Raw genomic sequence first — 23,199 nt, forward strand, 5'->3', positions numbered from 1 at the left:
CTTTAAAAGTTTTTCAGATTTCTTTTAAAAAACAGATAAATAAGAACCAAAATGATGATTCATAAACCAATCTTTTTTTTTATCTAATGAAATATTTCAGAAACAAGTTTCCGTATATTAATTGTTAATATACTATCCATTATATCAAAGCAGATCGATTATAAATAAATACATAATACAAATTAAAAACCAATTAAGTTGATTATAGAACAGCTGTTATGAATCCATTTAAACTATGATTAATATTTCAAATTGTTCAGTTTATATACAATTACTTAATGGTACATCCGTAAAAATTCTGTCATCATTAGCTAAGGTATGTATTTTGCGTAATTATTGGCATTTACTAACGTTTTATCTTCAACAGTGCACAATGATAATCGTTTAATATAAACCTGATTATTAAAAGAACAAACAAAATTACAAGATGAATGGTTAAATATATTTATAATTATTTCAGTAACTGTGAGACGATTAAAAACTTAACAATTTTCACAAAAGACACAAGTAAAAGGCATTTGATTTTATATGGGTTCACCAGTCACTGGTTCAAATGATTAGAAATCACTGTTAGACTGGTGTGTTCACCAGCCTTACTTATTTATATTTTTTTGTGATTTCAACAAAGTCATTATTAAAAAAGAAAGTTGAATGAATATTTTTTTACGATGAAACATTTACAAAATTGATTTGCGGTTACTTTCTGCCATTCCTAGTACTGTCACTCCTAATTGATACATTTTGGACTACTTTTATTCTTAAAACTAATATTATAGTGCTAAAAGTAACTACATGTTAGGGGGACAAAAGGGCAAAAAATAACACTTAAATCAATTATGATAATCCTATCGGAAATAAAAAATATTATGAAAAATTGTATAAAATATACTGAAATCTGAGCTCTAAAATTAAAGCATAAAACCACAAAAACTAAGTTTGGTTTTAACAGGTAAAAAAAAAAAATATATAAAAAATTACAGTAATTGATTAATAAAAAAATATTTTTTGTGCCTATGTTTTAAATTTAAACCCGGCTTAATTAAAACACTTTAATTTTATCTGTAAAAAAAGATGAAAATATTATATATAACTATTGGGATAATTACTATCCCACTGTTTTAAGTCAAAGTGGTAAATGATGTCTCCAACCGGTCGGGAGTCCAATATGTGGCGAAGTGGGGGTATTATCTCAGTAAGCGGCAGTCGCACCATGATGTAAATGATGATGATGGTGGTGGTGATGATTAAAATGATTTACTGGTGAATGATCGTTCGAAGGTGGTGTCGGCATACCGACATACCATTCACTTAATGCTTGCGGTACTAATGTTGTTGGAGTTGCACCGGTTGTATGTATATGATGTGGGGAAGTACCAGTACTAGTATTTTCAGCTACACTAATCGATCCGGCCGAAGAACTATTAGATTCTTCACTATCATAACCCGGCGGTGAACTTTTACCATTACCATGTACCTGTAAATTAAAAAATTAAATTAAAATTAACTCTTCATTAAAAATAAACAACATTCATACTCTTTCTACGGAGTTTTACATTCTATGTTTTCCAATCAACACCTTTTTTTCAATTCTATAAAAATGACATAAAATGTATCTTTTACATCCAATTTATATCCTGATTATGATTTTTGCAACACTGATTTCTCTGATATAAACCTAACCGCACACAGTCTATATGTGCTTGAAGTAGAATTTCATCATTTAGTTCTGTGATATTAAGAGACCTTGTTAATTTATAATGAAAACTCTGTAGTCTGTCTATACGAAGAAAGAAATGAGTCATGTTATGTTTCTTTATTCAGATGGGATAAAACCTGCATTAATTATTTCTCAAATAAAAGCAGTACTAAAATGATAATTGTTTGAGTTGAATAAAGACCTATGAGCAAGATTATTTTTAAAACATTCCCAGATTTCTGTCTGTAATGAACAGACAGTTCTTCTGTTCAGAAGTTCTTCTACTTCAGAAATACTGCCAATAATTTGTGGTGATAGCATGGAAAATTTAATAGGTTGAATATATCCTAAGTCATGGAATATTTTCAATACTCTGAACATTTATCCTAGGTAGGTTACACTTAGCTCATAAAACATACAGAAATAGATCTGCTTGGTAATAAAAAAAGTATATGTAATGTTATGAAGAGAACTGATCACCAAGGTTTATCTGTCACTTTCCTCAATAGATGGCAGTGCATACAGACTGGCAGTTACAACAATAAAATCACCAGATGTAATTCCCTTCAGATTTTTCATTTTTGAGAAACTGAATATCATTTAGATGAACTTAGAAGCCACTATAAGTCTGTGAGTGGTAATTTGGTACGTTAAACTTTATAAATCTTCAATATAATTATTTCTACACATAATAGTTTATTTTTTATTGATTCTTAATGAAAGAAAAATATATAGACATAAAACATGAAATTTTCTAAATTACAAACAGAATTATCAAGAATGTAATACAATTAATAAGCATGCCAAACCCGAAGTATATTTTATTGGACATTCAGGAAGAAAAAGCAGTTGCAGATGCAAATTAAAGCATTACATGTAAATACAAAATCAACCTTTCCAAATCATCTTACAGAAATAGGGAAAACATAGAACATATTCACCATAACATAAAAAATGAATAAACAGTAGTATTTGAACAAAGCAATATATTAAAAAAATATATTATTTAATTAATACAAGAAGTACATGGCCAATATCTAGTTGGCTGGTATGCAACTACTTCCATAATTGATAGCTTTACTGACAAGGCAACTTTCAACATACTGATCAAGTCACTCAATAAAACCATTGAAAAAACATCGTAAAGAACAATCCTATATATCTAGAAACTGAGTTATTTTATTTTATTTTTTATTCTAAATATTACAAACATGATTTTGATTACTAAATTAATTAGATTCATTGTATTTGGTATAAAATATGGCAAAAAAACTTAAGTAGACATCAAAGAAGTTTTAGAGAAGCATAAGAAATCTTTTTGCAATTCTCTTTCGTTGCATTGATTGTAAAATAGTTTAACTAGGTTGTCTGTTATATCTATGAGTTGGTATTAGATAGTACTTCAATTTTCTCATATTTATTAATGATAATGTTCAGGTATTGTTATATCTTTTAAAAAAATGAAAAAGACACAAAAACACATTTTTAAAATTAAGAATAAAAACAATTTCACTGCACATTAGAAATTAGAAATATGAATCCAATGTACTACATTAAAAACACTGATAGTGTTCTAACAATTGGCAAGTTATTTTATGTAGCGCTATACAAATCAAGTATATGACAATGATCATGAAAACTGTGACAAGTACAATTTTTGTGATACTTATTTGTAATAAGTGTTCAATGTTTTAATAAATAAAATATTGTTAGCTTAAATTAAAACTGACAATCCAAATTAATTAGAATTCATTGTATTTGGTATAAAATATAGCAAAAAAACTTAAGTAGACATCAAAGAAATCTTAGAGAAGGAGAAGAAATCTAATGTAGCAGAAGTGCTATTAGGAAGAAGTATGAAGTGAAGAGTGGATAATCAAATAAAGAAAATTCATACATGAGCTGCAATATCAGAACAGATATTAAAGATAGATAGGTAAATTTATGCGAAAAAATTTTACAATTAGTTTGGTAAGGTACCAAAACACAACTGTATGTAAGAATACATACAGTAAGTATTAAAGAAAAAGAATACAGGAACTTGAAATTTGGTATCGCAGAAGATACCTAAAAAAGAGTTGGGCAGTCAGTTGTATTTGAAATAAAGTTTTGAAATGAATCAAAGTGTATAGTTTATACACTTATATGTAAAATAAAGTGTAATAAACAAAGTGTAATAGTTAACTTCGCTTTAACTTACAATCTGATAAGTTGTACAATAAGCTTATGAGCATTCTGTTAGTTAGTATGGTATCTACTTTGGTATGGAAAGGAAATGTAAAGAGAAAATATTATGCAAGGAAAACCAAATTATGCAAGGAATCCTTAAATGAAATAATATACAATGTAAGATGAGTAACAATTTACGATTACAATTTTGTGAACATTAGAAGTTATATAAAAAAAACAAAAATTCTGTTTTAAATAAGTGATCACAAATGAAGATTTATGAAAAAATATGACTTCAAAATGAAATCTTTGTACATAAAACACATATCGATATTCACAACTATCATTAATCGGTGGAAAAAAATACTATTCATAGCTTGATTTGTAATAACGGTATTTGAAATATTTTATGCTTCTATGATATTTCCAGTATTTAGAAATAATAAGAACGAGGCACTGCTTAAACCTAACCTTTTTAAAAACTATTATAAGTAACTTCTGTAATACGATATACCTATGTTATATACATTGTAGTTTTTAGATAAAATCAAGTAATTCATATTTTAAATGTATAATAAATAATAACACTATCTTACCTTCATGTGTTTTCTAAGTGAACTAGGATGTGTGTAAGATTTGTCACAGCCTGACACACGGCAATTGTATGGTTTATCCGAGGTATGGACATGTGAATGTTTCTTTCTGTCCGAACTATTCGCAAACCTTCTATCACAACCTTCAAATTCACATTTGAATGGTTTCTCTCCTAAAAAAAAGGAAATAAAAAATAGATTAACCTTCAAACCTTTCGAAACCTATAGAATTTAGTAGAAATGGACCTACATATATTTTTAGCGGCTGTTTCAGTCAGTATGTTGCTGATCGATTAAAAGTGTATAGTTTATGAATCATAAACATTACTGGCTGATTGATCGATTATCGATTGAATACAAAACATAGTTCAAATTGCAATATTTAAACGATGACCGGATGAACGAATAAATTTATCAATTCAATCGTGTTCTTTTCATTTATATCGTAAAAAGTAGCCTTAACAGAATTTCTTTAACATTTCTAGTCAATAAATAACCAAAAACTCTTCCGCAAAATTTGCAAAAGCAGGGCGGATTTCCAGTTTTAATTAAGAAATAAAATTTTTGTACTGATATAATAAGTTTTAAAAATAAAATATTGCACTCTGTGTGTTTTTTTTTGTATTTCATGTTATGTTAGTATCATGTGTTCTTTTAGGACACTGCGGGATACTGTGTATTGTTCCAATAAATACATCATACTTGTGTTTTTTCTTCCTCCTATTCACGTAGATTTTGAGTTGCGACTGCATCAATTGCTTAACATTACTACTTGCCAACAACCCACTTTGATACTGTTACCCATAATTCATGGGTTTTGGAGCCGTGCTCACAAAAAAGAAAAGTTTCAAATTGACCCAAAACGATTAAAAATTCAAAACTGTTTTTTTGAACACCAACCCTTTCCTTCATACCACATCCACATTTTGATTTATTCCGAAACTAAATTATTATAGCGAAACTAGCTCACATTTGGCAGTGCTCTCAAAAATCTGATTTTGGTTTCACATGATATTTTAATCATAATCAATAATCACTAGGAAATCAGCTCGCACTAATGTTCGAAAAATCTAATTTGGGCTAAAACTTGATGTTATTGGACAATTGGGAAACCAGATCGATCCAGGTGGTGCTGGCAAAAATAAACTTTGGTTTTCTAACAAGTTACAACATGAAAACGTTGAAATGTACCCAAAAACCCAGTTTTTGTAAGAAAAAAAAAGGTTTCAACAAAACCGTTTTACTTTGTATATATCATCCTACCAACTTCCATCAAAATCGGTTAAAAATTGGGTCTAGTAAAACGAAAAAATCTAAAAAACGTACACAAAAATCCCGTTTTTGGCTCTAACTGTGATTCCTGTGAACCGATTCGTAAGATAATCGGCAGGGCTCTATTACTAATAGGTTTAAATCATCCCATCAAGTTTCCTCAAAATCAATTAAGATTTGCGTCGGTTAGAACGAACAAAAAAATCAAACATATGAATATAAATATTGCACATTCCTGTTCAGGAGACTCCAGAACGTAAAGAAAAGTTTGTTTCCTCTCCCTCCAACACCCCATTAGAAAATTTGACCGGACACATTAATGATTTTTACAAAATCTTAGAATGAACTCCAGAATGACACTCCGTTCAATGAGACCAAATTGAATTGAAATTTTTACTGTTTTACTGCTTACCCTGCAGACTTTTGTCTCAACAGGAATTATATATGTAATACTAGTCATTATGTATATTAATAAAGCAAGGAAGAAGAAACAGCAACTGGAATAATTAAGAACATAAGAAAGAAGCCGTAATAGAAAAGGGAGTCCGACAAGGATGTTCCCTATCTCCGTTACTTTTTAATCTTTACATGGATCTAGCAGTTAATGATGTTAAGAACAATTTAGATTCGGAGTAACAGTACAAGGTGAAAAGATAAAGATGCTACGATTTGCTGATGATATAGTAATTCTAGCCGACAGTAAAAAGGATTTAGAAGAAACAATGAACGGCATAAATGAAGTCCTACGCAAGAACTATCGCATGAAAATAAACAAGAACAAAACAAAAGTAATGAAATGTAGTAGAAATAACAAAGATGAACCACTGAATGTGAAAATAGGAGGAGAAAAGATTATGGAGGTAGAACAATTTTGTTATTTGGGAGGTAGAATTACTAGAAGGACAAAGCAGGAGCGATATAAAAGAAGGCGAAACTAGTCTTCAGTCAGAAATACAATTTGTTTACATCAGAAATTAATTTAAACGTAAGGAAAAGATTTTTTAAAGTATATATTTGGAGCTTTGTAGCTTTATATGGAAGTAAAACTTGGACGATCGGATTACCTGAGAAGAAAAGATTAGAAGCTTTTGAAATGCGGTGCTATAGGAGAATGTTAAAAAATCAGATGGATAGATAAAGTGACAAATGAAGAGGTATTGCGGCAAATAGATGAAGAAAGAAGCATTTGGAAAAAATATAATTAAAAGAAGAGACAAAACTTATAGGTCACATATTAAGGCATCGTGGAATAGTCGCTTTAATATTGGACGTACAGTTAGAAGGAAAAAATTGTGTAGGCAGGCAACGTTTGGAATATATAAAACAAATTGTTAGGGATGTAGGATGTAGGGGGTATACCGAAATGAAACGACTAGCACTAGATAGGGAATCTTAGAGAGCTGCATCAAACCAGTCAAATGACTGAAGACAAAAAAAACTAAAAAAAAAAAAAAAAAAAAAAAAAAAAATGTATTTTTTATTTCTTCTTTTATAATATGAATTTTAAGATGATTACGTATTATATTTTGTATGAAACACCACAGGGAACTGGTGTATAATTTAAAGGATTTTGACTAAAGACGTTGATGTAATTTTAAGGTTAAATGATGCAGCTGACCTTCAAGTCATATCCACACATCCAAACGTTGTTTAATATTATTATTTAAAAAGAAAATTGCGTTTTATTGCCAAATAGCCAAAATAACTGGGGTAAATTTATTCAAATATGACTCTCCTGTGTTAAGTCTACTCAGATGTATGTCAAAGATATACACTTTAACTAATCGAGGTGTATTTATTTTTTAATTCTGTTTTAATATGGATCTGTTTCCAGTTTAATAAATAAACGTTACGTGTAAGTTATCTTAATTAGTCTTAAAATTGTCATTTTTGGCTCCTTTTCTGGATGGTTTTTTAAGATAAGTTTTTAGGTTATTTAAAAAGATAAAAATAAAATCAAAAATTGTAATTTAATCATTTAAAATTATGTAAATACTCGTGTTTAAATTCATTGATAATCTTGCAACTGCATTTTTATAAATGTAAGATATTTTTATAAATGTCCGCTTGTAAATTTATGTAAAAAGAACAGCTGGTGAATTTAAAATTACGTAATCAATTTTTTTTTCTTTTTCCTGTTTAACCACCGAGAATTATCATTCAGGTATTACTTAAGAGGATGAGTGTAAATGAAGTGTAGTCTTGTACAGTCTCAGTTCGACCATTCCTGAGATGTGTGGTTAATTGAAACCCATCCACTAAAGAACACCGGTATCCACGATCTAGTATTCAAATCCGTGTAAAAATAACTGACTTTATTAGACTTGAACGCTGGAACTCTCGACTTCCAAATCAGCTGAATTGGGAAGACGCGTTCACCACTAGACCAACTCGATTGGTTACGTCCATATGTCCATTTGCGACAGTCGGTAATAACTTTCTTTTTTTTCCTGTTTAGCCTCCGGTAATTACCCTTCAGATAATACTTCAATGGATGAATGAGGATGATATGTATGAGTGTAAATGTAGTGTAGTCTTGTACAGTCTCAGTTCGACCATTTCTGAAATGTAAAAATAACTGACTTTACTAGAACTTGAACGATGGAACTCACTACTTCCAAATCATGTGGTAATCAATTTATAAGAAATACTTAGTTGATACTAATATAATTTTAAAAACAGTTGTAGGACTTTCCCCGTCACGTAGCTAAAGCCGCTTTCTGGGAAAGTCCTAAAACTGTAGGTTATTTCTGATCAACGGCTTATACACTCATACACTGAACTCATTAAAAATATTTATCATTTTATTTAAATGTTTTTCGTTTATTTAATTCAACGATTCTAATTAAAATACGCGTGCGCATACCGTATTTAATTCGCACGGGTGTGGCGGTACTAGCGGCGTCAGTCTGCGCTAACTAAACTAATGTAGTTTCACAACTTACATAGAACAAACTTTGTTTGTACGTTCAACTGACTGGTGTAGCCGCGAGAATTAACGCACTAGGTACCGAGTCGACCGAGTTCCAGACCCGGGCAGATAACCGAGTTATATTTTTACGTTATAAATATTATTTATTTATTTAATTCTACTGCTCACCTGTGACGTCACAATATAGCAGACGATTATAACAGAATTTTTTGGGGTGGCACTACGATTTTGAAAAGTTTTTTTTTGCAAATATTGTAATTTTTTAATTGTTAAACAAATGTTTCTAAGAAAAATATTATTTTAATTAAGCGAAATAATGAGATACTGAGGGTAAAGTTGCTCTTCTACAGCGTCACCCCCTTGACTTTTTAAGTTGAAAATTTAATGGCATCAATGCCTCATATACGGAATTAATCTGACCAATTTGGTAAAAATCGGTCCAGTAGTTCTGGAAATATAAACTGATTTACAGGTCAACATCGAACACACATACGAACATTAACATCCGGAAAATTTTCCATCCGGTTTTTTGGGTACCTTTGTCATGAAAAACACAAAAATTAAACGTTAGGAAAAGATTTTTGAAAGTATATGTTTGGAACGTAGCTTTATACAGAAGTAAAACTTGGACCATCGGAGTACCTGAGAAGAAAAAATTAGAAGCTTTTGAAATGCGGTGCTACAGGAGAATGTTAAAAATCAATGGGCGGATAAAATGACAAATGGGAGAGGTGTTGCGGCAAATCGATGAAGAAAGAAGCATTTAGAAAAATGTAATTAAAAGAAGAGATAGATTTATAGGCCACATATTAAGGCATCCTGGAATAATCGCTTTAATATTGGAGGGACAGGTAGAAGAAAAAATTGTGCAAATAGGCAACGTTTGGAATATGTAAAACAAATTGTTGGGGATGTAGGATGTAGAGGGTATACTGAAATGAAATGACTAGCACTAGATAGGGAATTTTGCAGAGCTGCATCAAATATCCAAATTGGACCGATTACAATACTCTCCCTAATTTTAGAGCTATAGCGCTATATAGAAGGGAAATAAAAATAAAATTAAAATTTACAATAAAATCATTTACAATTACATAAATATTTAAATTCATTGATAATTCTTGTCAACTACATTTTTATAAAATATGTAATAAATAAATGTACGATTGTAAATTTATGTAAAAAGAACAGCTGGTGAATTTAAAATTACGTAATCAATTTAGAAGAAATATTTAGTCGATACTAATTCAATTAAAAAAAAAAAAAAAATAAATAAATATATATATATATGAAGAAACAAATTGCTTTATAATTTGGTAATAAATTCATCAATTAAAAAATATGATACAATCAAAAAATTTAAAAAATGTTAATTTAATTGTGAATCTTAAATCTTTTATGGAGAAGGAATCTTTTATGTATTATTTTAACCATAAATAATCTGGTATAACAATGACGTGTGTTCATAATGTTATACTGTATTTAGTAGGTTTTTAAGGAACAGTTAGGAATATATGTACATTAAAATCTACATAAAAGGAACGAATTCTCGGGAATACAATAGACTTTTATGTTTTTTAAAAAAGTATTATATATATTAAAAAAGAACATAAAAATTCTCTACCTGTTTTGATTTTATATCTTATGTTATCTGATATGTTAACAAAACGGATTCTGTTCTCTGCGATACGATATTATAATTATTGGTGATTTACAACATGCTTTTCTCCGGTCTGCTTCAACTGGCAATCTGATTCTTTCCCCCTCTTAGCAGTCCGATGGTTTTCACTTGTTTTTAATAGTCTTTCACAGGACGGTCCGAGAATGGACAACGTTAACTTTATTGTTGTACCCTCCTTAGATTGCCGTACTCTGCTCTTCAAATTGATTTCACGGATAACAAGTCGTAACTATTAACCAGTCTTTTTTCTCTCTCCCTCCATCCATCTTATTATGATTATATTATAATCCTATTGTATACCACCAATATATATTTATATATTAAATATATATATTTTCTATCACCAATGATATAAAATTGACATTTTGTACGTATATTACAATATCATAATCTCGTCATGTATATTTTTGTTTCGTTAACATTTTCAGTGTACTGGATCATTATTACGTTTTTGACTATTTATTAATGCAAAACCAATTTATACGTTTTCTCTTTAATAATAATTTTTATTAATTTCTATTAATAATATTCTAAAAAGGATTTAGAAGAAACAATGAACGCAAGAACTATCGCGTGAAAATAAACAAGAACAAAACAAAAATAATAAAATGTAGTAGGAATAACAAAGATGGACCACTGAATGTGAAAATAGGAGGAGAAAAGATTACGGAGGTAGAAGAATTTTGTTATTTGGGAGGTAGAATTACTAAAGATGGACGAAGCAGGAGCAATATAAAATTCCGAATAGCACAAGCTAAACGAGCCTTCAGTAAGAAATATAATTTGTTTACATCAAAAATTAATTTAAATGTCAGGAAAAGATTTTTGAAAGTGTATGTTTGGAGTCTCGCTTTATATGAAAGGGAAACTTGGACGATCGGAGTATCTGAGAAGAAAAGATTAGAAGCTCTTGAAATGTGGTGCTATAGGAGAATGTTAAAAATCAGATGGGTGGATAAAGTGACAAATGAGGAGGTATTGCGGCAAATAGATGAAGAAAGAAGCATTTGGAAAAATATAGTTAAAAGAAGAGACAGACTTATAGGCCACATATTAAGGCATCCTGGAATAGTCGCTTTTATATTGGAAGGACAGGTAGAAGGGAAAAATTGTGTAGGCAGGCCACGTTTGGAATATGTAAAACAAATTGTTAGGGATGTAGGATGTAGAGGGTATACTGAAATGAAACGACTAGCACTAGATGGGGAATCTCGGAGAGCTGCATCAAACCAGTCAAATGGCTGAAGACAAAAAAAAAAAACAATAATATTATTAATTTTTTTTTCTTTCGTTCCGGCCGCTACGGATCACATTTGGATAGTTTTAACTTCTTTTTTTTCGCAAAAGGTTTTCCTTCTTTTGCTTCGTTGTTATCGCCTTACTTCCGTTCATATGTTCTGGTTTCTTATTTCTCTCTGGAAACCTAGATTCTCGAATAACTTTTTTAAATTTACATAGATCTGTTTTTACATAGATCCTTAGAAATGTTTAATGTTTTTAGAGCCGTTTCTATTTATTTAAACAGGTTTCCCTTTACGACACTGTTAATGTAGAAATTAAATATTTGTTTTGTCAATCTCTGGTTGCTTATTCTGCATAAATATCAATAAATTGTAATCTTCTTTACCGGATTAAGTATCCTATTTTTTCTGTATATTTGTAAATTTCTTTTTTCAGTTTGTAAACTCCATTTTGGTTTATAAATTTTTTTCTACTTTTAGTATTTCTTGTTCTTTCTTTTTTTTCCTGTTTAGCCTCCGGTAATTACCTTTCAGATAATACTTCATAGGTTGATATGTATGAGTGTAAATGAAGTGTAGTGTTGTACAGTCTCAGTTCGACCATTGCTGAGGTGTGTGGTTAATTGAAATCCAACCACCAAAGAACACCGGTATCCACGATCTAGTATTCAAATCCGTGTAAAAATAACCGACTTTGATTTGAACGATGGAACTCTTGACCTCCAAATCAGCTGATTTGGGAAGACGCATTCACCACTAGAACAACCCGGGTGGGTGGTATTTTTTGTTCTAAAAAAACTGATGTGGAAATCATTTGACTTCCTTGTACGCCTATTAAATTACATATACCAATTTTTTAATGAAAAGTACATAAAATTCGATTTCACTAGTAACTTCTGATTTGTTTTTATTATTTCTTTTTTTTTGTTGTTATTGAATATTATTATTTATTGTAAACAGTTTTTTTACAATCAGACGTTAATAATTATTAATAAATCAATATAATTAAAATTAAAAAAAGATAAATGAAATGAAGTCGGATTTGAAGCGATATACCTTCCCCTTGTAAGATCCAAATATTTCATCAATTAAAATCTTATTTCGCTATAACTCTGGAGCCGATGAAAATATTATCACTTATGATATATCGTTGAAAAGCTTTCAATTAGGTCTTATTACTGAAGTTAAAAAAAAGTCCAAAATTCAAATGTTTTTGATTTTTGACATTCTTGGTCAAGTCGATTGCAATTAAAAGAGGAGGTGCGCAACAAGATATTACAACCGTCTTAAATCCAAATTTTCAACACTCTACGGCTAACCGTTTTCGAGCTATGCGAGATATATATACCTATATACGTACGTACAGACGTCACGCCGAAAATAGTCAAATTGGATTCAGGAATCATCAAAATGGGTATTTCTGTTGAAATCTGAAAACCTAAATTTTTGCGATTCCAATACTTCTTCGTACAAGAAAGTAAAAAATATTCTGCCCCACGCAGTGCTTTTGGTAGGACTACAGTTTTATACTGTCTCAATTTGAAGTTATATAACAAGGAGTTCTTATTGTAAATGTTCTTCGTGAAATGATAAGCAATTTCCATTTTTCGTACTTATTTCTTCATCCCATTGTATTCGGTGTTATGATTTTTGCCAAATATTAAAATTTTTGAACTCTGCTTATTTCTTTCTTGTCGGAAATTTTATGGGTATGAGTTCTGTTTTCTTTGTCACCGGAAAACCAGGTATTTTTTTCATGAGAAATTTGAAGACCAATTTTTCTTACAAATTCACTTAGTTTGAAAATTTTGTTTTTAGCCTAGTCTATATCTCTTGCGAAAAATACAATATCGTCTACAAAGGCAACAATCTTTGTATTTATGAATTTAATTTTAGAGCCCATTTTTATCTTTAACGAGTACGTTTAATTTTTTAAGTTTTTTCTCCCATCGTCTTATAAAGTTTTAAAGGGCAAAATAAAAAAAACCCATCCGGTTGGTCTAGTGGTGAAATCGTCTTCCCAAATCAGCTTATTTGAAAGTTGAGAGTTCCAGGTTCAAGTCCTAGTAAAGTCAGTTATTTTTATACGGATTTGAATACCAGATTGTGGATACCTGTGTTCTTTGGTGTTCTTTTCCTTTCTTCCTTTTTTCGCATCTTCCCTTTTCCCCTTTTTCGCTTTTTCACTATTTCCCTTTATCGCAAAAATATTTCTTTTCACGTAACTAATATATATTCTGAATATGAGCCAAATCGGACCATAAATACAATTTTTCGAAATATCTCGACCCCAGCACCACCTAGTGGGTTCTTATTTTGCAAAAGAATTTATTTTCACGTAATTAATATATATTCTGAATATGAGCCAAATCGAACCATCAATACAATTTTTTTCGTAATATCTCGATACCAGCGCCACCTAGTGGGTCCAAACTAATTCAGAAACCTTAGTGGGCGTGTACACAACTCACGAATGTTTCATCGCAATCGTATGAACGGTATAGGAACGCATACGGGACAAACAGACAAACAAACATTTATAATATATATATATATACAGGTGTCCCATATAAAACGCAACCCATCAATCACTCATCCATGAAATTTCTAATATCAAGCTTACTCCCCTACTCGTTACTGAAATGGACTTGTCCAACATCTCAACATCGCGGCGACGCAGTAGAACACTACCGATAGTAACAACAATGCAATCATAACGTTCAGTGTATTGCTAGAGACAAGATGGTGTTTTCGCTAGATGAAGGTGTTTTCATTGTTGAGTCGTACTTCAGTACGAAATCAGCGGTTGCAGTGCAAGATTTGTTTCGCCATAAGTACCCAGATAAACCAGCTCGTAACAAAACATCGGTATTAAGGTCAGTTGCAAAATTTAGAGAGACCGGTTCTGTTAATAACAAGGAACACAAAAGATCTGCGTCGGTGTTGAATACAGATACAGTCGCTGAAATCAAAGACCGATTACTCGGCTCGCCAAATAAATCAATCAGACGTTGTTCTGCTGAAATTAATTTGTCTAAATCGACCGTTCATCGGGCGATCAAACGATTACAATTACGACCTTATCGCATTCAAACGGTTCATCGACTTCTTGAGCCCGATAAAGAAAAACGGCTACAATATTGGCAACTGTTCCGTCGATTTCTGCGCGAGTGAATTAATGTTATGGATTTGTTATTTTTCACAGATGAAGCACGGTTTCATTTGGATGGCTACGTAAACAGCCAAAACAGTAGAAACACCATTAATGCAGAACGATATCAGGATATTTTATTTCGGTTCATCGCACTCTTGGAAGATAAAGAAAGACACTCACTGCTGGCTACAACATGACGGTGCGATCGCATGATCGCACTACGCAGGTTTAACTTCTGATTTCGTCGAGGAATTCTTCGGTAATCGTGTTATCGGTCGAGGCTTGTGGCCACCAAGCTCTCCAGATTTGACTGCGGCAGATTTTTTTCTATGGGGTTACCTCAAAGAAAAAGCCTACAGTGACAAACCACGAACACTTGAACGATTGAAAGTCAATATTGAACAAGCTGTATTAAATATCCAGCCACAAACTTTGAAAAAAGTTGCAAGAAACGCTGTAAAAAGAATTGAAGCTTGTATTCAAGAAGATGGCGGCCACTTTCAACATTTACTCTAAATGTAAGGTAATGGATGGTAATAATAAAAATTACATTTACATTTACACATGCCTTTTTATTATTTCAATACTTACCAATATAAGGTTGGGTTGCGTTTTATATGGGACACTCTGTATATATACACATTGTATATATAATATTTGTATACACTAGTGTACCCCGTCGCGACTTCGCACACAATAGATGTAGCTTCACTCGTAATGCTTTTTTGCTTTTTTAACAGCAAACTAATTTTTATATCAATAAAAAATATTTACTTAACAATTTAGATTTTCATTAAATCCTGATAAAACGGTAAATAAAAATTTTTATGAAAAATACTGAAGGAATATACGACAAACAACGAATTTTTGCCCAAAACTTAAATAAAGGAAAACAAAAAAAGGAAGATAAGAAAATTGAACAATATTTGTTAGACCAATTCATTTTATGAATGAATTAAAATTGTTCGATATAAAAGTCCGATAAAAATAAACAAAAAAATTATTACAATCCCAAATCTAGCATCCCCATCCCGGCTTTGCCCGTGCTGTATGGTTACTTACGCTTCCCGTCACGATCAGAAGATCATATAGCTCGTTTCGCTCTCCCTTCCCGTTTTCTCCCGTTTCCCTTTCTTCCCTTCAACTTTCCTCTTTTCTCTTTTCCCTTTCCATTTCCCCGTTTTCCCCTTTTTCCTTTTTTCCATTTTCCTCTTCTTCCCTTTTACCTTTTTCGATTTTTCCCTATTTCCCTTTTCCGATTTTTCTCTTTCTCCCTTCTTCCCCACGCGTAAATCGGTCCAGTAGTTTTTTAGTCTATAGCGGACACACATATCGGAAACATTGCAATGGAATCGTAAAATATTTAGTATAGCGTATGTTGCTTTTACGTCCAACAGATAGCGCTGTTAACACGAAATTTAGTTTTTTATCGATTTGAACCCCAAAATTTCGCAAAATCCTTTCTTAGTGCACGCCTAATTAAAGATACGAAGATACCCTGAAAATTTCAAGTCTCATATTGGTTGTATGTTGATTATGCGTCAGTAAATCAGTCAGGACATTCTCTTTTATATAATATATATATATATATATATATGTGTGTAAAATAAGAATAAAGGAAAATCGTATAATTTTTTTTTTTTTTAAAGTACGGAGCAAATTATATTTTATTATAATTTTCTTAATTAATTTATTCTATATTATGAAATTTTTATAATTTTATTAACAAATATTACAAGATAATGACAACTAAGCTTGTTTATTTTAATTTAGAATAAAAATTAATTTCAATAAATTTAATTTAATTATAAATTAATATATGTTGAAAATATATTACGTATAAAAAAGCCGCAACGGTGGCTAGACTTTTTTATTTTTTTTATTTGTATATAATACATATTTTTATTTTACTTAGGTATGTAGCTTATACAATAATTGACATTGACTGACATTTTGTAAGCATGCCGTTTATAAAAATAAATAATACATCATTTATAAAATGGACAGACTGATTAACATAATACTAATTCTTTTGAGGAAGAAGAGAAACAGGAGGGAGTGAGAGAGAGACTGACGAGAGAGAATGAGTAGCGATTGAAAAAAGGGAAGGGTATAGACTGGAACAAAACAAAAACAGATATGAATATATGGGAACTACCTTAGGTCTCTCACTGTCAAGACAACACGCAAAGCTCCTAGTTTGTAGTGGTCATTATAAAACATAGTTTTTATGATTCCTGTTAAGTACAGTCTAGTACAATAATACAATTGAAAAAAAAAAACATATTTTTTTTTAATGTAATTAAAAAAATTATTTGAAATAAAAAATTGTTAAAACAACGACAAAAATATAAAAAATTGTTATTTGTTTTATGATTTTAAATTTTAAACACGATCTTAAATCAGGATTGGCAATTTTTTCACGCTAAAAAATTCTTTACATCAAATAAAAGGTGATAACAAAGTTGCAATACTTTCCTGGCTTTCATTACTTATTTCTTTATAGTATATATACGAAAAAAGTTACTTAAGATTTTTTTATGGTGGTGGTTGGGGGGGGGGGGATTGATACTATGGTGCGGGGCTTTGTTTTAAATAAACCAAAAAACTTTAAAAAAATTTAAAAATAGGTATTTTTCATTTTATTCTGCTCCCCCCTACAAAATCATCTCCCAAGATTTGTTATTTATAATTTGTCTGCGTTTACTATATTCTTTCTTTCTTTTTCCTGATTAGCCACCGGTAATTACTGTTCAGATAATACTTAGAGGATGAATGAGGATGATATGTATGAGTGTAAATGAAATATAGTCTTGTACAGTCTCAGGTCGACCACTCCTAATTAAAACGCAACCACCAAAGAACACCGGTATCCACGATCTAGTATTCAAATCCGTGTAAAAATAACTGATTTTAATAGGACTTGAACCCAGGAACTTTCGGCTTCCAAATCAGCTGTTTTGGGAAGACGCGTTCACCACTAGACCAATCCGGTGGGTTTCGTTTACAATCTCATATTAAAAGGAATAAACTAAAATGAAAAAATCCCACTAAAAATGTTCAACCAATAAAAGGTTATTTCTTTTTTAGTGGAGGGATAAATTATGATGAGATTTTATGATATTAAAGTTTAAAAAATGTGATGTGGACACTAGGTGACTCAACGCTCAGGTAGTTATGTGGTTGTAAGTGAGAACGTATCGGATCCGTACCCAGGAACACATCGGTTCGAATCCGACTTCATATACAGGTGCTTTTAAAAAAAATTTTTTAATTTTAATATATTGATTTGTTAATAATTATTAACGTCTGTAAAAATTTTTTTAAAATTAAAACTAAATGTACATAGAATTTTATTTCACTAATAACTTCTGATTATTTAATTTTTTGTTTCATTGTTACAACTGAATTATTTATTCTTTATTATTTTTTTTACAATTTTTTTTTGTCTCAGTCATTTGACTGGTTTGATGCAGGTCTCCAAGATTCCCTATCTAGTGCTAGTCGTTTCATTTCAGTATACCCTCTACATCCTACATCCCCAACAATTTGTTTTACATACTCCAAACGTGGCCTGCCTACACAATTTTTCCCTTCTACCTGTCCTTCCAATATTAAAGCGACTATTCCAGGATGCCTTAGTATGTGGCCTATAAGTCTGTCTCTTCTTTTAACTATATTTTTACAAATGCTTCTTTCTTCATCTATTTGCCGCAATACCTCTTCATTTGTCACTTTATCCACCCATCTGATTTTTAACATTCTCCTGTAGCACCACATTTCAAAAGCTTCTAATCTTTTTTTCTCAGATACTCCGATTGTCCAAGTTTCACTTCCATATAAAGCGACACTCCAAACATACACTTTCAAAAATCTTTTCCTGATATTTAAATTAATTTTTGATGTAAACAAATTATATTTCTTACTGAAGGCTCGTTTAGCTTGTGCTATTCGGCATTTTATATCGCTCCTGCTTCGTCCATCTTTAGTAATTTTACTTCCCAAATAACAAAATTCTTCTACCTCCGTAATCTTTTCTCCTCCTATTTTCACATTCAGTGGTCCATCTTTGTTATTTCTACTACATTTCATTACTTTTGTTTTGTTATTGTTTATTTTCACGCGATAGTTCTTGCGTAGGACTTCATCTATGCCGTTCATTGTTTCTTCTAAATCCTTTTTACTCTCGGCTAGAATTACTATATCATCAGCAAATCGTAGCATCTTTATCTTTTCACCTTGTACTGTTACTCCGAATCTAAATTGTTCTTTAACATCATTAACTGCTAGTTCCATGTAAAGATTAAAAAGTAATGGAGATAGGGAACATCCTTGTCGGACTCCCTTTCTTATTAGGGCTTCTTTCTTATGTTCTTCAATTGTTATTGTTGCTGTTTGGATCCTGTACATGTTAGCAATTGTTCTTCTATCTCTGTATTTGAACCCTAATTTTTTTAAAATGCTGAACATTTTATTCCAATCTACGTTATCGAAAGCCTTTTCTAGGTCTATAAATGCCAAGTATGTTGGTTTGTTTTTCTTTAATCTTCCTTCTACTATTAATCTGAGGCCTAAAATTGCTTCCCTTGTCCCTATACTTTTCCTGAAACCAAATTGGTCTTCTCCTAACACTTTTAACTATATTTTTCCAAATGTTTCTTTCTTCATCTATTTGCCGCAATACCTTTTTACAATTAGAGGTTAATAATTATTAATACATCAATATATTTAAATTAAAAAAAAAAAAAAAAAAAAAAAAAAAGAGATGAAGTGTGATTCGAACCGATGTGCCTTACCTTTGTAAGATTAAAATATTTCTTACTTACTTAATTTGTAATAGTAATTAAATCATCATTAGGTTCGTCATATGTAAGGGTGTAAAGGGCCCTTACATTTTATTTAAAAACACCAAAATACACAAGACAGAACATTTTAACACAAACACTGGAAACACTTACAGGGTGTAAAGGGCCCCGATATTAAAATTAAAAAATAAGTAAAACAAAAAATATAAATGAAAAGAACGGCTTCACAATACTAAAATTTTGTTTTTTTTTGTCTCACTTGTTTTATTTAAGCACCCCCGTGGCAACGGGAACCGCCATTAAGGAGCACATCAGTCGCCCTAGGATCTCGTGGCAGTTAACTCCCTCCTATAAATAGTCCCGTAAGACGTAACCTATTGGGGTTCCCCCCGCGTCATATGAGCAATTCGACCACCTGTTCAGAACGGCCAAAGAACCCCTCGGCGGGGAGTTTGCCCTTTCCGGTCCTGACCTGCAGATTCCAGGCATACCTTGCGTATACCCTTTGCCCTGCGTCTTCTGTCCACCCTCGAGGATTCCCCATCCTATCGTCGGATACGCCCCGACTCCCCCACTCTTGCATTCAGGGGAGCCCGGGCGTTCTAGGCAGAAAGGCAACCTTCCAGCCCTATACGTGCCACGCTTCAAAATTCCCCTTGCGTACATAAAATTAGACTACTCGCTTAGAGATTCTTTAACCCAGCTTGAACTTAGAGAGTTGTTAGTAGTTCACTGGGATGTAGATAAGCAACTATTTTTTCTTCTTTTCCACTTTTCAAATCAGCAGCAGTACTATTTTTTAGTTCGAACCTCCTTCTGAGGTCCTCAAATATGGTAAAATTTTCCATTAGATGCTTGATTGAATGTGCTTTATTACAAACACCGCACATTGGTCTTTCTTCGCCGGTAAACAAATATGAATTTGTTATTCGCTTGTGACCGATTCTTAGTCTGGTCATCGCCACTTGCTCTCGGCGAGTCAACTTCACGTCGCAACTGCGTTGAGTTTGATATATAATCTTCTCCCATCATTACTCCTCCTGTGACTTTATATTTGTTAGACAATTTTTAACATCTCCCATTCCTACAGGAATTCTATCCACTTTATCACAGACTGTTGCCTTTCTGGTAGTTTCGTCTGCGCTTTCGTTTCCTGGCATCCATACAAATATACATCTCTGTCCTTGTCCATTTAAAACGTACAAAATGGATAGGATGTTTGTGATAAGGACGTCCTTAATATTATTTTTCCGAAGTGCGAATCTAAGAAATATCACATCCTAAATAAGTAAAAGGTATCACTTGTTTCAAAATCTGATCGTTTATGATTATTTTAGATCGAAAAGGTTCATTTAAGGATTGGTATGGATAAATTTTTACATTCTGTGGTTGAGCAGTTAAGTATGTGCTCAGAGACTTACAATAAATTTTTTCACTTACTATCTGTGTTTATTTAAATTAGAAATAATTTTTGTTATAGATTTATCATTTTAAATAATTTTCTGTTACTGTTCTTTCTCTATATTTACGAAATAATATTAGAGGTCCAAAATCTACCACAATCATTATGATTTTAATAGCGATTAAAAAAAATCGTAATGGTTTTAAAGCGAACAAGATTGGGTTGGAATGATTTGCAAAATTTTAAGGTTACATGTTAATATATGGACCACCTTACCTTTTTATATATCTATCTTTCTGAAATGTCGATGTAACCTCTTCTTTTCTCTTTCTCTCTCATTTTATCTATCGATTAATCGATATGTCGACCCTTATAAATTTTCATTCTTTTCTATTGTATTCTGAACGCAGTCTTACCTGACCGACCACTATTTGACCATACACACTCTTAAATACTATCATACTAAAACCTCATTCTTCTTGTAGTTGTATTAAAAAATAAAATCATTAATCATTTGTGACATTGAATATGATTTATCAGTATCGATATATCGTTTTACTGACTCATGTCATCCTTCTCTTTTTTTGTTTTGTAACACGAGAGATTTTTTCCTTTCATTTCTCTTTTAAAATTTAATTCGTAAGGCTAAATATTTATTTTATGTTTTAAAATCTAATTTATTATACGTATACATTTTTTTTCCTTTTATTAATAATATTTTAAAAGCGTAAGGTTTTTTTATCATTTATTTTATCCACACGGATCGAACAAAAACAAATGACGGTACAATTAACTGATACAATATATTGGTTATACTGCTTCATATATAATTAGGACACAATTTAAATTCAGTAATTTCATATACACAAGAACAGAACAATCAGATACCGAAAAACTTATCCTTAAAAATATAGTAAAACAATCTTTAAATTTATAATTTAGGAATAAATGACAATTTTTATTAATATTATTAATAAATAAGTAAAGGGTAAAATTATTTTTTTTACTTTAATCGTTGGGGGACATCCAAATCCTTAAACCGATTAACATTTGTCGAAGATTCAAGTTTTGTTGATGCATGACTTAAAATTAACTATTTCTAATACTTTTCAGACTGTAGATATATCTATATTTTTTATTGCAAATTCTTCTAAATCTATACTATTACATAAAGACGAAGCGAGTTTTTGAGAAAACAAAAAACTACTCGATCAATCGTAACCAAATTTTTATCCACGTTTCTTGGCATTTTAGAAATGCTTTTAGTTATATTTCATCTCTAAAAATTTCGAAGAACTAAGAGATCCACTACTTTCAAATTTTCAGGATACATTCGTACTATATCATGGAAGGTTTTAAGCTACAGAACGAGGCCCTAGCAACTTTGAAGGTTAAAATATAAAAAATATTCATTATTTATTCACCACCAAGCAGGGTGAAGTTATAAATTAAATGTATTTATTACGGACAGGAAGATTAATCCTTTTAATTCATTATTATATTTCTGCTTCCATGGAAAAGAAATAAGTAATGAATTTTTCGTCTTCAAAGGTATGTCTACTGTAATTATCATAGATATTTATTTTTCTTTCTTTTGTAATTTAGTTTCTTTTTCAGGTTTCTATAAAGCCTAAATACTTTAATTGTTATCAATCAGTATTATTTCCATAATTATGAAGATGACGAACAGTGCGGAGATCCAGGGGGCGGAACCTCTATGTAGTCGGAAATGGTGACCGAAGCGAGCTCTGCGACTGTCCAAAACGCCGTCCCTCTGCAATACGGGAATGTCAAGCGAAGTGAACTCTACGGTCCTGAAGCAGGCCCCGTGGAGTCCCTGAGTTGGCTCCGGGCTCCTGAGGGTCTAGGTTCTTGCAGACGGGCCGGCTAGGTTTTACAAGTTACAGTTTACTGGGTCGACAAGAAAGTAATTTCGGTTATATAGTATGAAATAAAACTCTTTTATACGGAGAATGAACTTTAATCAGTTATATATTTTCCATTCTGTTCTATAATTTTTCCCTTTTTTGTATCATCATCATGATTCCGCGCTCATAGAACTTCTAGTTCTTTTCAGCAAAATACTAAACACAGTACGATTTTAAGTCATCATTAATAGTGAAAGTTTTAGCAATGAAAAAAGAGTTTCCCAAATCTCGAAATAAACGGTAATCTGATTGTGCAAGGTCAGGGTTGTATAGAAGATAAGACATCACTTCCGACCGAGTTCCTTTGCCATTTGCCAATTCCGATC

General features: G+C 31.3%; 1 protein-coding gene across 1 annotated transcript in view; it reads right to left on the reverse strand.

Moving 5' to 3' along the window:
- Nucleotides 1–1,189: 1,189 nt before the first annotated feature.
- The window catches only part of opa (Zic family member odd paired), a 269,946-nt gene continuing 247,936 nt past the window's right edge, over nt 1,190–23,199 (reverse strand). Inside the window, exons 2-3 of the mRNA XM_075379400.1 lie at nt 4,462–4,631; nt 1,190–1,474 (exon numbers count right to left, since the gene is read on the reverse strand). Of these exons, the coding sequence (XP_075235515.1) occupies nt 1,190–1,474; nt 4,462–4,631 (455 nt within the window). The remainder of the gene's footprint in view (nt 1,475–4,461; nt 4,632–23,199) is intronic.

The sequence above is a fragment of the Lycorma delicatula genome, chromosome 12 (assembly GCF_047948215.1).
Source record: "Lycorma delicatula isolate Av1 chromosome 12, ASM4794821v1, whole genome shotgun sequence".
Taxonomy (NCBI): Eukaryota; Metazoa; Arthropoda; class Insecta; order Hemiptera; family Fulgoridae; genus Lycorma; species Lycorma delicatula.